Source organism: Phocoena phocoena, chromosome 4 (genome assembly GCF_963924675.1).
Source record: "Phocoena phocoena chromosome 4, mPhoPho1.1, whole genome shotgun sequence".
Taxonomy (NCBI): Eukaryota; Metazoa; Chordata; class Mammalia; order Artiodactyla; family Phocoenidae; genus Phocoena; species Phocoena phocoena.
The window spans coordinates 75,647,571-75,662,720 of record NC_089222.1 but is presented as its reverse complement, the minus strand read 5'-3'; the positions used below and the strand labels follow the sequence as shown (position 1 = coordinate 75,662,720).

General features: G+C 44.2%; 1 protein-coding gene across 1 annotated transcript in view; it reads right to left on the bottom strand.

Annotated features, from left to right (window-relative positions):
• The window catches only part of LOC136122014 (mucin-13-like), a 35,565-nt gene that overhangs the window by 14,775 nt on the left and 5,640 nt on the right, over positions 1-15,150 (bottom strand). Inside the window, exons 4-8 of the mRNA XM_065875849.1 lie at positions 14,842-14,945; positions 14,649-14,753; positions 9,748-9,870; positions 8,698-8,804; positions 5,211-5,266 (exon numbers count right to left, since the gene is read on the bottom strand). Coding sequence (XP_065731921.1) covers positions 5,211-5,266; positions 8,698-8,804; positions 9,748-9,870; positions 14,649-14,753; positions 14,842-14,945 — 495 coding nt within the window. The remainder of the gene's footprint in view (positions 1-5,210; positions 5,267-8,697; positions 8,805-9,747; positions 9,871-14,648; positions 14,754-14,841; positions 14,946-15,150) is intronic.

Here is a 15,150-nt window from a genome sequence, read left to right as displayed (position 1 = left end):
AACGCATATATGTGGAACCTAGAAAAATGGTACAGATGAACCAGTTTGCAGGGCAGAAATAGAGACACAGATGTAGAGAACAAACATATGGACACCAAGGGGGGAACCTGGAGGGGGTGGTGGTGGTGGGATGAATTGGGAGATTTTGATTGATATATATACACTACTATGTATAAAATAGATAACTAATAAGAACCTGCTGTATAAAAAATAAATAAAATTCCAAAAAGAAAAAAAAAAAAAAGGTCTTCAGACCTCCCAGACTCTCAGATCTCTCAGCACTAGTTCCTACCCATTGTTTTGTTTTTTGGGTTTTTTTGCGGTACACGGGCCTCTCACTGTTGCGGCCTCTCCCATTGCGGAGCACAGGCTCCGGATGTGCAGGCCCAGCGGCCATGGCTCATGGGCCCAGCCGCTCCGCGGCACGTGGGATCCTCCCGGACTGGGGCATGAACCTGTGTCCCCTGCATCGGCAGGCGGACTCTCAACCACTGCGCCACCAGGGAAGCCCCCCACCCATTGTTTTATATCTACCGTTGAGGCTCACATAGGGAGGCATGGGGTTGCCATAAAATGGCCATTTATAGGCCTAGAGATCTCTATTCAGCATGCATTCGGAGGAAATCTAGGGCTATAGCAAGGTCTTGTTGGAAGAGACTTAGAAAAATTGTGGACAATCATTTTTAGGATTAAGGAGCCTGGAGTGAAGCAGAAGTAGAATAAGTGATATCTGAAACAGTAAGCTGTCACTTTCTGCAGAAAGTCAAGAGTAGGTCTCTTGATGAGCTGTAAAATCTCAGATTTGCGCTTTGAGAGAGACAGAGGGGTGTGTGTTCCTCCCTGTGCACAGAGAGAACAGTAATCAACCATACAGAGTCTGGATCATTCCAAGAAAGGGCCCAGGAAGCCAGAAGTCAGCTTCAAAGTGTGTGTGTGTGTGTGTGTATGTGTGTGTGTGTGTGTGTGTGTGTGTGTGAGATTGGACCTGGGCACACCTGACCCAGAGGAGAACTGATCCCAAGGAGGGATGGGGCGGTGAGAAGCATCAGAATATAATACCAAATCACATCACCAGATACTAAGTGCTTGCTACGAGCAAGACATCATAAGAATCTCTCTAATCAGTGCTGCAACTTGGGGCCCTGAGATCAGCTGTACCAAGTTCTAATTCTTTCATTATCCAAAAAAGAATCAAGGGATACAACCACTGAGAGAGAAAAAAAAGGACTTTAAATAACTTCTTCCTGCCATTTGCCCAGCGGTGGGTGGTTGCCACAGCTGGTTTAGGTCCCCGACCACTGGGCCCCCTTGTCAGGAGGAGGCAGCCTCCGGGCTGGGGAGAAGGCACTGCCACCTCGGGCGGCCGACGCGGTCCCCTGGGACAGTGCACTTCCTGGCCTCGGTTCCCCGCTGAGTTCGGTTTCCAGGGTTCAGGCCCGGCTCCCCTTCCTGGCCTCTCTTCTCTCGCTGGGCCGGTTTATCAGGAGAAGATTGTTTTCCAGGGCTAGAAACCGGACTTCTGATGATGTTTGACCCAGCGGCAGCAACAGCAGGCAACGTGATTTCAAAGCTGCGCTCAGCTTTTGTTTCTTCCCTCTTGTAATCACAAAACCCATTTCGGACCAGGAATTCCAATCATGTCTGTGATGGTGGTGAGAAAGAAGGTGACACGGAAATGGGAGAAACTCCTAGGCAGGAACACCTTCTGTTGTGATGGCCGTGTGACGATGGCCCGGCAAAAGGGCATCTTCTGTTTGACCCTCTTCCTCATCCTGGGGACGTGTACACTCTTCTTCGCCTTCGAATGCCGCTACCTGGCTGTCCAGCTGTCTCCTGCCGTCCCTGTGTTTGCTGCCATGCTCTTCCTTTTCTCCATGGCTACACTGTTGAGGACCAGCTTCAGTGATCCTGGAGTGATCCCTCGGGCCCTCCCAGATGAAGCAGTTTCATAGAAATAGAGATAGAAGGAAAGGGACTTCCCTGGTAGCACAGTGGTTAAGAATCTGCCTGCCAATGCAGGGGACACGGGTTCGAGCCCTGGTCTGGGAGGATCCCACATGCCGCGGAGCAACTAAGCCCGTGTGCCACAACTACTGAGCCTGCGCTCTAGAGCCCGTGAGCCACAACTACTGAAGCCCACACGACTAGAGCCCATGCTCTGCAACAACAGAAGCCACTGCAGTGAGACGCTCACGCACCGCAACAAAGAGTAGCCCCTGCTCGCCGCAACTAGAGAAAGCCCACGTGCAGCAACGAAGACCCAAAGCAGCCAAAAAAATAAATAAATAAAAATTTATTAAAAAAAAAAAGAGTAGAAGGAAATATACCAAAATGCATAAATATCCCTGAGTTGAGAGACCGTCGGTGATTTTTTTGTCTTCTATTCATATTTTCTGTTTTTTCCAAATTTTTTACAGTAAGCATGTATTACTCTTATTTTTAAATAATTGTTTTTCTGATTCTAAATATCACCAGTCTTTTTTCATGCATATATTTTATTTTTGCAAGGTAAAATCCTTTATACATGCTTCTTTTTAGCGTACATTTTCATTTTTCAGTATGTTGTGAATATTTTCCTGTCATCATTTAAAATGTGTACATCATTTGAAATGGCTGCATAATATTCCATCCCATGCATGTATCATAATGTACTTAATCAACCTCCTATTATGATACTGAGGTTATTTTCAATCTTTCACTATTAAAAGGGACGTCTGTGACCAAAAAACTCCAAAAAACAAACAACAACAAAAAATCTTCTTCCCTCTCTGATTTGTGGCTGTGTGTTTTTAAGACTCAGGATATATATTTTCCTGTCCAATTGTTTTCCTATACTCCTTTCTGACTTTTGAAGAAATAGAGAAGCTTGAAAACATAGCCAGCCTACTTAGAAAATGTTCACAGCCATGTGGGTTCTGCAGAACAATCCAGAAAATCCAAAACATGAACCAAGTTCTGTTTTTAGGAATGATCACCTCAAAAGGGAGTCCAAAAGCAAAATGGGCTTCAGAGTTCTAATTTAACATTTCCTATCATGATTGGTTCATGATGGGATTTGGAGGTGACAGTGGAAGGTATAGGGCAGTGAGAAAGGGGTACTCGATACAAGCTTTCTTTATCAGTTGAAAGATGACCACAGATCTATGGTATAATTTGCAGTGGGGCTAGGAAAGAAATGCCATCCATAATGCATTCATTTAAAGAACCTGCTAGCATACTCTCCAATTCAGGAGACAAGACATGACACTTACAGAACAGTTCAAGGAAATGATGGAGCGGTCGTGTTCTTAAGTGACAAAAAGGTGTAGTATAAATGACTAGAGCACTAGCCTCTGAGTTAAGAGCCCAGAGATCTAGACCCAGGATAGCCACCATCTTTTGTGGTCCAAGACCAGTCCCAGCTTCCCTCAGCCTGAGTGTCCTCCTCTGTCCAAAGAGAGATTTGAGTGTTAGAGAAATTCTGAGGATCCTTCCAATTCCAACATTTGGACAGTAAATAAAGAGCTTGGGGATTCAGAGGAGAGAGCACTGGTATGGAGCCTAAGAAATGCCTTCTGAGGTGAGACTGAGGTCTATTTGCCTGCCATGGCCCCCTTGCTGGGGGAGTCCCTCCTGTCAGGACACTGAGCTCACAGGTAAGGGGTTGCCTCCAAAACTCCCCTTTCCTTAAGAACGGAAGGAGTGCCACAGTTTCCCCAAGTGACTCTGTGGGACCAGCTCTCCATCATACTTGCAGGGTCCCATATTCTGGAAGGGGAACTAACTTGTTGAAACTGACTATGTGCCAGGCACTTTGCACAGGGAATCTTTCCAAAGGTATCTCATTTGCTCCTCCCAGGGTTCTGGGAAGGTTGATCAGATTATCCCAGTTATAGAGATGAGGCAACAAAAGTTCAGAGAGGTTAAAATGCCTACCCAGTCACACAGCAATAATGTGCCAAGGCAGGGATCCAAGCATAGATTTACACCTCATTGTTCCTGTTTTTATCCAGTCATCCTGATGCATGAACTCCCTGTTGTCCCCTAAATCAAACCTAATGTCCTTCAACAATGCATAGACATTCAGGAGTCTGCTGTACCTCCAGCTTCCAGCCTGTGTGTTGGGGCCCAGCCTCTCTGCCTGCTGCTTGCACCGTGCCTCCCATTAAGCTGCCTGCCAGCCTTCTGGCTACCCATCACACGTGCACCTTGCTCACCGACAAGATCAAAACTCACCACTTTTAGGAGGTCTTCTCTGAATTCACGTATCTAAATATATATAGTATGTTTTTCCACAAAGGACTTGACAAAGTTTATAAAGATAGATGCAATAGTAAAACCATAAACTATAAATACATTAAAGCTGCTTTTTCTGCATGGTCTGTTCACCTTAGAGCAGTGGTCCCCAGCGTTTTTGGCACCAGGGACCGGTTTCACGGAAGACAATTTTTCCACCGATAGGGGCGGGGATGGTTCAGACAGTAATTCGAGCGATGGGGAGCCGTGGGGAGCCATGGGGAGCCGTGGGGAACCATGGGGAGTGGCAGATGAAGCTTTGCTTGCTTGTTGCTCACCTCCTGCTGTGCCGCCCCCCGGGGTTGGGGACCCCTGCCTTAGAGCATTCTTTCCTCAGCCTGTAGCACTCATGTATCAATACGCTTCAGAGAAGGCCAAGATTCTTGAGAATCCTCCGCCCCTTTGGGTTCCCAAATAGCATGCAACCCTGGTCACTGCATGTTGCTATGCTCACTGCATTCTCGTTCTTACTGTAGAAAGAGCTCACGACAGGCCCTGCAGTAGCCAGGTGCATGACTGGGGTCTTCCTGTCTGCCTCATTCCCCCCAGTGAGGGAAGAGATGGCTGTGAGCCATTCATTCTCCTCCTGACCCTCTGGAATGCACATTCCAGGGATTGACCAGGTGTGATTTGTAGCCAAAGCATCAAACCAAACAAAGAGAACCAGGTGATGCCCTGGGCTATGTGGGCAAGTTACTGAGTAGCCAATCACAGGCAGCATCTTGTTATCCCCAGGTTACACCCTGCCCACCCAGGCCAGGGTCAATGTGACGTCAGAGGCAGGGCCCTCCGTGGTACTCAGACTAATCATCTCTTCTTGACCTGTGACTAGCCATCCTAGGGCCTCAGTGCCACATGGGGTATGCAAGAGAACACAGAAGTTAGGCAAACACAACCTGCTTCCAAAGTACCCCATCAGTCCACAGCAAACTTACCTTAATTTACCAATTACAGTCTGCCCGTAATCAGGACTGTGAAATGCTTTTTTAAACTGTGGAGAAAAAGAACAGAATTAAGAACAACTACAAAGATAGGGGAAAAGTGATATTACATCTAGGTTTTAACATAAATCCATTTCTAAACTCATTTATACAACTATAACACAACAAATTATTTATTCTTTCCATGCGCTCTAATACCTTTCAGTAATTTTTGCTGTAACATAGGAAGATTCTGATATAATTCAGAGCCACCCAGGAAAAAGATGGAAACCTGAAGCACCCAGCCAAATCAATACTCTTAAAAATAACGTGACTGACTTGTTTTGTCTTTTCAAAGTTACTGTTAGACTTACATATATGCATACTTTATACACTCATCAGTTTACCTAAGGAAGACTTAAATGCCTACCTTACCAAGGCATCATGCCTGAGACATAGAGATTACCAAGATGGGCAGACCCAGCCTCTGATCAAATAAGAGGTTACACCATGAAGTTGAGAGAGGTAAGTGACAGAGAGAGTAGAATCTACCGTGGAGGTTCAAAGAAACTCTCATCTAGTCGCAGAGAATCAGAGAGGGCTTCATAGAGGAGATGGGCTGTTGTAAAGCATTTCAGTAGGTAGTGCGGGACCAGGAAGTGGAAGAAGGAGCAGCCCACACCAATGCTCAGAAGCAGTGTGCCTCAGAAGGCAGCAGGCTGGGCTGCCAAACTTCTCCGCTTAGCTTTTGCAAAATTTAACTGCTTTGAACCTCACGTTCTCATTGGAAAATTTGAGATAGCAGTAATTCCCACCACACAGGGCTATCATGCATAGAAAGTGAGATAGAATATATGATACATGGCTTTGTGAGCTGGAAGGGGCTCCAGCACAGGTAGATCTTCTTAGGCCTGAGTTGCGTTCTAAGAGCAGAGACAATTCTAGACACTTGTTAACAAGTGGCCAGAGATTAAGCTGGGACCTCCGGCAGGGGTAAGGTGGAGGTAGCATGGGGGTCTCAATTAGAACATAAGTTTTTTGATGCCAAGAATGGGGTTCGTTTTCTCTTTCTTATGACACCCCCCTACCGCCTGCCATCTGCCCATCCCCATGCCTATTCCATAGCACTCAGCGCAGGGCAATCCCTAGGAAACACTCAACAAACACCAGTTGACCGATGATTGAATGACTTAACTGTGAAAGACATGACCTTGGACATGTCTTCCTCTCTTTGGACCCCATCTCCATATTTATTACATGAATGTTGAACTGGGTTGGTGCAAATTTTTTTATTATATATCCAAGAATTTTATTATTTTTCTCCCATGGGGACCCCACATTTTAAAAAATCATGGCAACCAATGTCATTTAAAAAGATGTTAAATCATTTCTCTTTTATTCTAGTCAAATTCAAATACATTTGATGCTCTAGTTAGTCTGGGCAACCTTGTATCCAGAATATGTCCATATTCCTTTTAATTCTTTTACATATCAGGAAGAGCTGGTATTTCTGTAAACCATCAGGGCCCTGGGAATCTACCTAGGAACAAGTTCACTGGATGATCTCCAAGGTTCTATCCAGCTCCCCTACTGACCACTTTTTGCACTTTTAATTTTCTTAATCCCAAAAAATGAGATTGCAAAATTAGCATCTGGCATAGGAAAACGGTCTTCCATTTTTTTTCTTCTATCAGGTCACCCTTTGAGGATTTGCGGATATACACCTCTCAGTCTGAAGGGCTGCAGGACTGGGCAGGAGGGCAGGAACCATGCTAACAGGCCTGCCCAGATCTCATTGCACAACAGAGCCAGCGGGGAAGGAGAAGCAGCCCTGAGGTCAGGCAGGTCTGGGTTCAAATCCCCCATCCTCACTCATCAGCTGGGTGACCTTCGGTCAGTTACTTAGCCTTCCTGATCCTTGACTGTTATTCTGTACTTTTTGGTCCATTTTCATGGCCACTGTGCTTCCTGGGCCCCCATTAAGATGTTAGTTTTTTAAAGTGTTTCTCCAAGAGAACCCTCTTGCACTGTTGGTGGCAATGTGAATTGGTACAGCCACTCTGGAGAACAGTATGGAGGTTCCTTAAAAAACTAAAAATAGAACTACCCATACGACCCAGCAATCCCACTACTGGGCATATACCCTGAGAAACCATAATTCAAAAAGAGTCATGTACCACAATGTCCATTGCAGCTCTATTTACAATAGCCAGGACATGGAAGCAATCTAAGTGTCCATCGACAGATGAATGCATAAAGAAGATGTGGCACATATACACAATGGAATATTACTCAGCCATAAAAAGAAACGAAATTGAGTTATCTGTAGTGAGGTGGATGGACCTAGAGACTGTCATACAGAGTGAAGTAAGTCAGAAAGAGAAAAACAAATACCGTCTGCTAACACATATATATGGAATCTAAAAAGAAAAAATTGTTCTGACGAGCCTAGGGGCAGGACAGGAATAAAGATGCAGACGTAGAGAATGGACTTGAGGACATGGGAAGGGGGAAGGGGGAAGGGTAAGCTGGGACGAATTGAGAGAGTGGCATGGACTTATATATACTACCAAAATTAAAATGGATAGCTAGTGGGAAGCAGCTGCATAGCACTAGAGCAGTGGGATAGGGAGGGTGGGAGGGAGGGAGATGCAAGAGGGAGGAGATATGGGGATATATGTATATGTATAGGTGATTCACTTTGTTATAAAGCAGAAACTAACACACCACGGTAAAGCAATTATACTCCAATAAAGAGGTTAAAAAAATTAAAAATAAAGTGTTTCTCCACCTAGAGTTCTAAGACATATTTCCAAGCTAACATTTTTCCCTTCAAAACTAAATTTTGAGAAACACTGGCTGGACACCCTCTCTAAGACCTTCCAGGTCTGACATCTGTGGTTCCAGAATAGAGATCTCCATCTCTTTCATGTCGACACACTCACAATAATCAAAATGAAATGAAGCTGTTGTTCATTTTGACATTTTTGACAATGGGAAAAAGAAGTAACATATAATTCAGATGGAGTTCCTCTTCCAGACATTAAAAAAGCCAGACTAGTATGCAAATTTGATTGTAAAAAGGAAAAAAAAAATCATCTTTAATTTTTTTCTCTTCAATTCTATGGAAGTAATTTATTTTAAAACAGCATTACATTTCTCTGTCCACTTAAAAATATTTAAGAATATTTCTGTATGAATGAGTATGGCATGGCTGGAGGTGGCTTCTAAAGGCCCTCTGCTGTGCCAGATGTTACCCCTCTAGGTGCAGGATCACGGTGAGGACCCAGGGTCCCAGAGGAGGAGCCTGGGCAACCAGGAAGCAGTGGCCCGCAGGAGTTTGGAACAGCTACTGTTTACAAACCAATAAGCATGCATTTCACTACTTGATCCACCGGTACAGCTGTACCAGCATGTACCACCTGAATACCAGTCTACACTCTACAAGTCAGTGTTAGAATAAAGAATATTTATAGAGGAAGGATGTTTGGAAAATACTTACAAATCCAGTAATATTCAAGTGTAATTCCTGATAGGCCACAGAATTTTCATCTTCTAAGCCAGATGTAGATAATATATTGACCATAATCGTACCAGGGAATATCTTTCCTGAAATTCAAGCAGAATCTCTCTGTGGTATTTAATGTAAAGAATGCTACATAATATTCTATGAAATACATCTTTCCTTCATTGATGCAGTCATTTTTTGTTTTCAGTGCTTCTAATTATTTAAGAGGGAAAAAAACAGTTGCAAAGAACATCTTCATGCACAAACCTTCCTACATATGGAGTCATTTACTTAGAGTGGATCCCCAGAAATGAGAGTATTAGTGCTAAAAACAGGAACATTCTTTTGGCTTTGGGGATATCTCTAATTTCTGTGGCCAACACAATGCATTCATTTCCTGTACAGTTGGTCTGTTCTGGCAAGGAGGGATATTGCTCATTCATAAAACAGACAAAAACATGTAACTCAGGAAACAGCCTTGGACTTTCATAGCGCCCAGCTGATGTAACCAAAAAAGTATAGGGTCGCTTTGCTCTTAAAGTTCATTTCCAGAGCTGAGAGGCTCCTAAGTCTCCAAAAATAGGGTTTGCTGTTATAGAACCAGCAAATCCTATGACAGAGAACTGAACCAAGGTCAGAGACCAGGTTCCTGGCTCGTCTGACTCTGTGGTTTTAGGAAATCACCTCATGCTGCATCAGTGTCCCCATGTAACAGCACCACTTTGTATTTATGCAGCCTGTGTACTTTTCCAGGGACTCCGACATCTATCATTCTCATTTTGACCCCATGGCACCGTTCCCTTGAACGGTTGAAGTGAAGGGACCCATCTACTCCCGTACCTCTAGGACTAGCTCACAAATCTGAATTGGTCTATTTCCATTGAGATAAAGACAGGAAGCTTTTTTCTACTTGGCTGGCCTTTGTTGCCTCCAAATTTTCCTCTAACTTTAGTATTCTGGAAGCTCTTTTTGTCGTTATTTTAAGTTTTCTATTCCACTTAGGTCTGAGGTGCAGCTCTCCATGATTCATCCTTTGTAACTCACCTTTATTGCATGTAGAAGAGTTATAGTAATACCCTTCTAAACACAGGCAAAACCGTGTATCATGCAGATTAACACATGAAGAATCACCCTTACAGGGGTCCTTTTGGCAAGGGCTTCTGGAACCTGAGATACAGTAGAAAGAGATTAAAAATCCATAGGATAACAACAAATAACACCAAGAAACATACTTTTAAATCTCCTGGGCACTTTCTATTCCTTGGCTGTGTTACTCCATGATACACCCTTAGAACAGCTGAAACAAATACATATTTTCTTATGTTTCTAGGAAGTTTGTTGCTAAAATTCTAGAGCCAAGCGCTTGTCAACAGTAAAGGTCAGAGGTTGGTGGGTAAGAGTCTGCTCAGAGAAAGACAGCACTCTTCTAACTCCAAGGAGTAAAGAAATACTTTGGACCTCAAGGATCCTCCAGAACCTTGATGTCTGGTTCTCTAACACTAGGTAGAACTCTCCAAAACAATTTTAGAGAAAGCATCATATTTTTTTTTTGAAGATATGAATAATTGACTTATAGGGAAGATCAGGCCAAAAGCTCCCCAAAGAAACTAGATATTGTATTCTGGTTAGCATACATGGTATACAGACCCACGAGGAAAGGCAAGGGAGAGTAAGGGAACAGTGTGGATTAACTCAGTGAAAATTCTAAGAGGAAGTGATGAAGGGTCACTCTACTCTCTGGCTTTCTGAGTGGATGACCTGAATAAATGGAGAGAAGAATATTACAACGGTTTCTACACCACTGGCCAGGACTCCTAGAGCAGGCAGGGTGCAGCATCTTTCTTATCTTTGGAGAACTGACGGGATCCAAGAAGGGAAGTTAGGTCAGTGGCCAAATGGTGATCTTGGCTAGTCATTTCCTTTATCTCTGTCAAATGAAATGATCCTGAGCTTTGATTTCAGGGTAGATTACGTAACTGACAACCTTCAGAGCTGTCTTAAGATTCTTATAATCCTGTAGGTGCAAATTATTGCTTAAAAAAAAAAAAAAAGAGACTACATATGAGGTACGACGTGTATAACATTGTCTCTTTTTTATTGACGTATAGTTGATTTACAATATTACATTAGTTTCAAGTATACAGTCCAGTGATTCAGTATTTTTGGAGGTTATACTACATTATAAGTTATTACAAGATAATGGCTATAATTCCCTGTGCTATATAATATATCATTGTTGCTTATCTATTTTATACATAGTAGTTTGTATCTGTTAATCCCATACCCCTAATTTGTCCCTCTCCCCTTTGGTAACCATAAGTTTGTTTTCTCTATCTGTGAGTCGGTTTTTGTTTTGCATATACACTCATTTGTATTATTTTTTAGATTCCACATATAAGTGATTTCATACAGTATTTGTCTTTCTCTGACTTATTTCACTAAGCATAATATTCTCTAGGTCCATCCACAATGCTGCAAAAGGCAGAATTTCATTCTTTTTATGGCTGAGTAATATTCTATCATGAGCATGTATCTTTTCAAATTGGTATTTTCATTTCTCTGGATATATACCCGGGAATGGAATTGCTGGATCATGTGGTAAAAACTGAAAATAGAACTACCATATGATCCAGCGATTGCATTCCTGGGTATATAGCCAGAAATAACATGCTCTCTCTTATGATAAAAAAAAAAAAAAAAGGTGGGGGATCTCCCTGGTGGTGCAGTGGTTAAGAATCTGCCTGTCAATGCAGGGGACACGGGTTCGAGCCCTGCTCTGGGAAGATTCCACATGCCGCGGATCAGCTAAGCCCGTGCGCCACAACTACTGAGCCCGCGTGCCACAACTACTGAAGCCCGCGCACCTAGGGCCCATGCTCTGCAACAAGAGAAGCCACCGCAATGAGAAGCCCGCGCACCGCAACGAAGAGTAGCCCCTGCTCACCACAACTAGAGAAAAGCCTGCATGCAGCAACGAAGACCCAATGCAGTCAAAACTAACTAACTAAATGAATATTTTTTTAAAAGGAGGGAAATACATAGAAACATATAAGTCTATGTGTTTGTATTTGCACAAACACAAAAAACTAGCCACAGAAATTGCCTCTGGGGAAGAAAACTGGGGGTCTGGGTCCTAGGGGTCTAGGATAGGAGGTTTAGTTTTTACTGCATATACTTTTGCCCCATTTAAGCTTCTTTTTCCATGACTGTGGGCCTAATTGACTTTTATAAAAAATAAATAAAACAGTACTGGTGAGGAGCTCTGATACTGGTTGGGAGTGTAAAATGGTGCAGCCACCTTAGAAGACAGGCAGGCAGCTTCTTACAGAACTAAACATACTCTTAACCATATGACCCCACAAGTGCATGCTTTAGTATTTACTCAGTGTAAATGCTGAGTATTCACTTATTATTTATCAACTTAGACCCACTCAAAGCCTGCAAACGAATACTTATAGCCGTTTTCTTCATGACTGCCAAAACCTGGAAGCAACCAAGATGTCCTTCAGTAGGTGAGTGGATAAACAAATGGCTACAGCCAGACAATGGAATATTATTCAGTGTTCAGGCCTTGAAAATTGACATGAGGGAATCTTAAATGCATATTACTAAGTAAAAGAAGCTAATCTGAAAACGCCACATACTGTGATTCCAACTACATAACATTCTGAAAAAGGCAAAACTACGGCGACAGTAAAAAGATCAGGGGTTGCCAGGGGTTAGCAGGGAGGAAGGGATGAATGGGCAGAGATTGTTAGGAAGGTGAAAATAGTCTTTATGATACCAAAATGATGGATACATGTCATTATACATTTATCCAGACCTACAGAATATACAACACCAACAGTAAACCCTAATGTAAACTGGACTTGGGGTGATTATCATGGGTCAATATAGATTCATCAAATGTACCCTCTGGGGAGGAAAGTTGATAATAAGGGAGGCTATGCAGCTGTGGGCGTAGGGAAATATGCGAACTCTACCTTCCTTTTGATTTTGCTGTGAATCTAAGACTGCTCTAAAAACAAAGTCTATTGAAAAAAGTTTTATAAGAGTGAAGAAAACAGGCTACCTGGGACACAGGAGGCGTAGTGCAGTACCTCACAGACAACAGTAAGGGTCACCTCTCTGAGAAGGTGTAAACCACTATTCTAAGTAAAGTAAATGGCTTTTTAAAAAGCCTCAGCCACATTGCAAGGATGATTTGGCAAATCCTAGGGAAGAAACTGAGTGCAGCTCCATTCTGGATATACTGCTCATATCACTCCTGGTGTGCTTTCTCCCTGGCAATAGAGGACAGACTTGTTAGTTTTTCTGTGTGCCAGGAATAAAATCACAGGATGTTACAGTGGGAAAAGGATTTTGGTGGCTATTTAGTTCAATCACATCTTATTAACAGTGAGTATGTTGAAGCCAAGAGAGAAGTGATTGGGCCCATGCCCCGTAGTTAGTGTAGGGCCAGAACACAAGAAGACTGCCTTACTCTGAGAGAGTGTCTGGGGAAGCAGAAACAGCTTTAAAAAGCTCCCTTTTGGGCTTCCCTGGTGACGCAGTGGTTGAGAGTCTGCCTGCCGATGCAGGGGACATGGGTTCGTGCCCCGGTCGGGGAAGATCCCACATGCCGCGGAGCGGCTGGGCCCGTGAGCCATGACCGCTGAGCCTGCGCGTCTGGAGCCTGTGCTCCGCAACGGGAGAGGCCATAGCAGTGAGAGGCCCATGTACCGAAAAAAAAAGAAAAAAAGCTCCCTTTCCTGACTGCAGGAGAACTGATTGTGTAGCTGTGTCCTTGTTGACCTAGCCTTCAGAGCGGCCCCTGCAAACATGAAAGAAGATTGGGAGCCAGGTTTTGATACAGGCTCTGGTTCCATTTGCTTAATCATCCATTTCTTAGATCTATTGCAGAACACTGGGGAAGACAAAAGAAGTAAGTATAGGGAAACATCAACTTGCTCTTTGACCCTGGGTAAGTTGCTGCCCTCACTGGGCCTCAGTTTCCCTAACTGAGAATAACAGGGTTTATCTAGACCCTTTAAGCCTAGGTTTGAGGATTCTTTAAGACCAGGGGTTGGCAAACTATGACTTGAGAGCCAATGCTGGCCAGTCCTGTTTTTGTAAATAAAGTTTTATTGATACACAATCAGGCACATTCATTTGTATATTGTCCATGGCTGCTTTGATGCTAATATGGCAGAGTGGAGTAGTTGTAAGAGAGACCTTATCATGGCCCACAAAACCTGAAACATTTATTAGTTTGCCTTCACTGATAAAGTTTACTGACCCCTGCTCTAAACTTTGGGAAATGAGGCAAGTGCTTTCTGTTTCAATAACTTGGGCTTGAGGTCAATCATCATCTCTTAGATAGTAGCCCCAAATATCTGTCCTTTGGACCACAGCTCTGGTCATGTCTAGGACTGTTTGAGTACTGCTGTTGTTTGGCTTTTTAATCTCTCAGGCTCAAATTCCATGAATTAGCTCAAATTCTAAATTGTGATCAGCTACCTTTGTAATGTCATAATTTTTCCATAACATTTGATGAGGAATCAGGATAGAAGTGACTCTTTTCTTCAGTAGACCAGGGATCTAGACCAGTGGGGCTGGAGAGTCAGTGCTTATTTGCACCTGACCTCAGAGAAGATAAAACTATTTGCAAAAATCTACCAGGGAGAGGGAAGCTGGAAAAGTAGCTTTGAAAAGTCCAAGTTCATAAAAATATTCCACATCTGGCAAATAACTTGAGGAAAGGAGAATGGAACAGGTAATCGTTTAGCATGTCTGCCATTACTATTAGCCCGTGCGACCCAGACTTTTTAATTGCAGGGGTTCATATCCAAGGACACCTTGGGTCTCTTTATATGCACTTCCCTACTCTGGTAGAACAAACTTACCTACCCTCCTCCAAAATACTGTGACTCCTCAGTGAGAAGCTTTGAGTGAATTGCTCTTACCTGGGGTATTTGTGGAGGGAGTAGGTGTACTCGTTTTGGTGGCAAGAGTTGCAGGGTCTGTGGTAGAAGGAGGAGCGCTCGTGGTGTCGGTAGGAGCCGCGGGGCCTGTGGTGGAAGGAGGAGCGCTCGTGGTGTCGGTAGGAGCCGCGGGGCCTGTGGTGGAAGGAGGAGCGCTCGTGGTGTGGGTAGGAGCCGCGGGGCCTGTGGTGGAAGGAGGAGCGCTCGTGGTGTCGGTAGGAGCCGCGGAGCCTGTGGTGGAAGGAGGAGCGCTCGTGGTGTCGGTAGGAGCCGCGGGGCCTGTGGTGGAAGGAGGAGCGCTCGTGGTGTCGGTAGGAGCCGCGGGGCCTGTGGTGGAAGGAGGAGCGCTCGTGGTGTCGGTAGGAGCCGCGGGGCCTGTGGTGGAAGGAGGAGCGCTCGTGGTGTGGGTAGGAGCCGCGGGGCCTGTGGTGGAAGGAGGAGCGCTCGTGGTGTCGGTAGGAGCCGCGGGGCCTGTGGTGGAAGG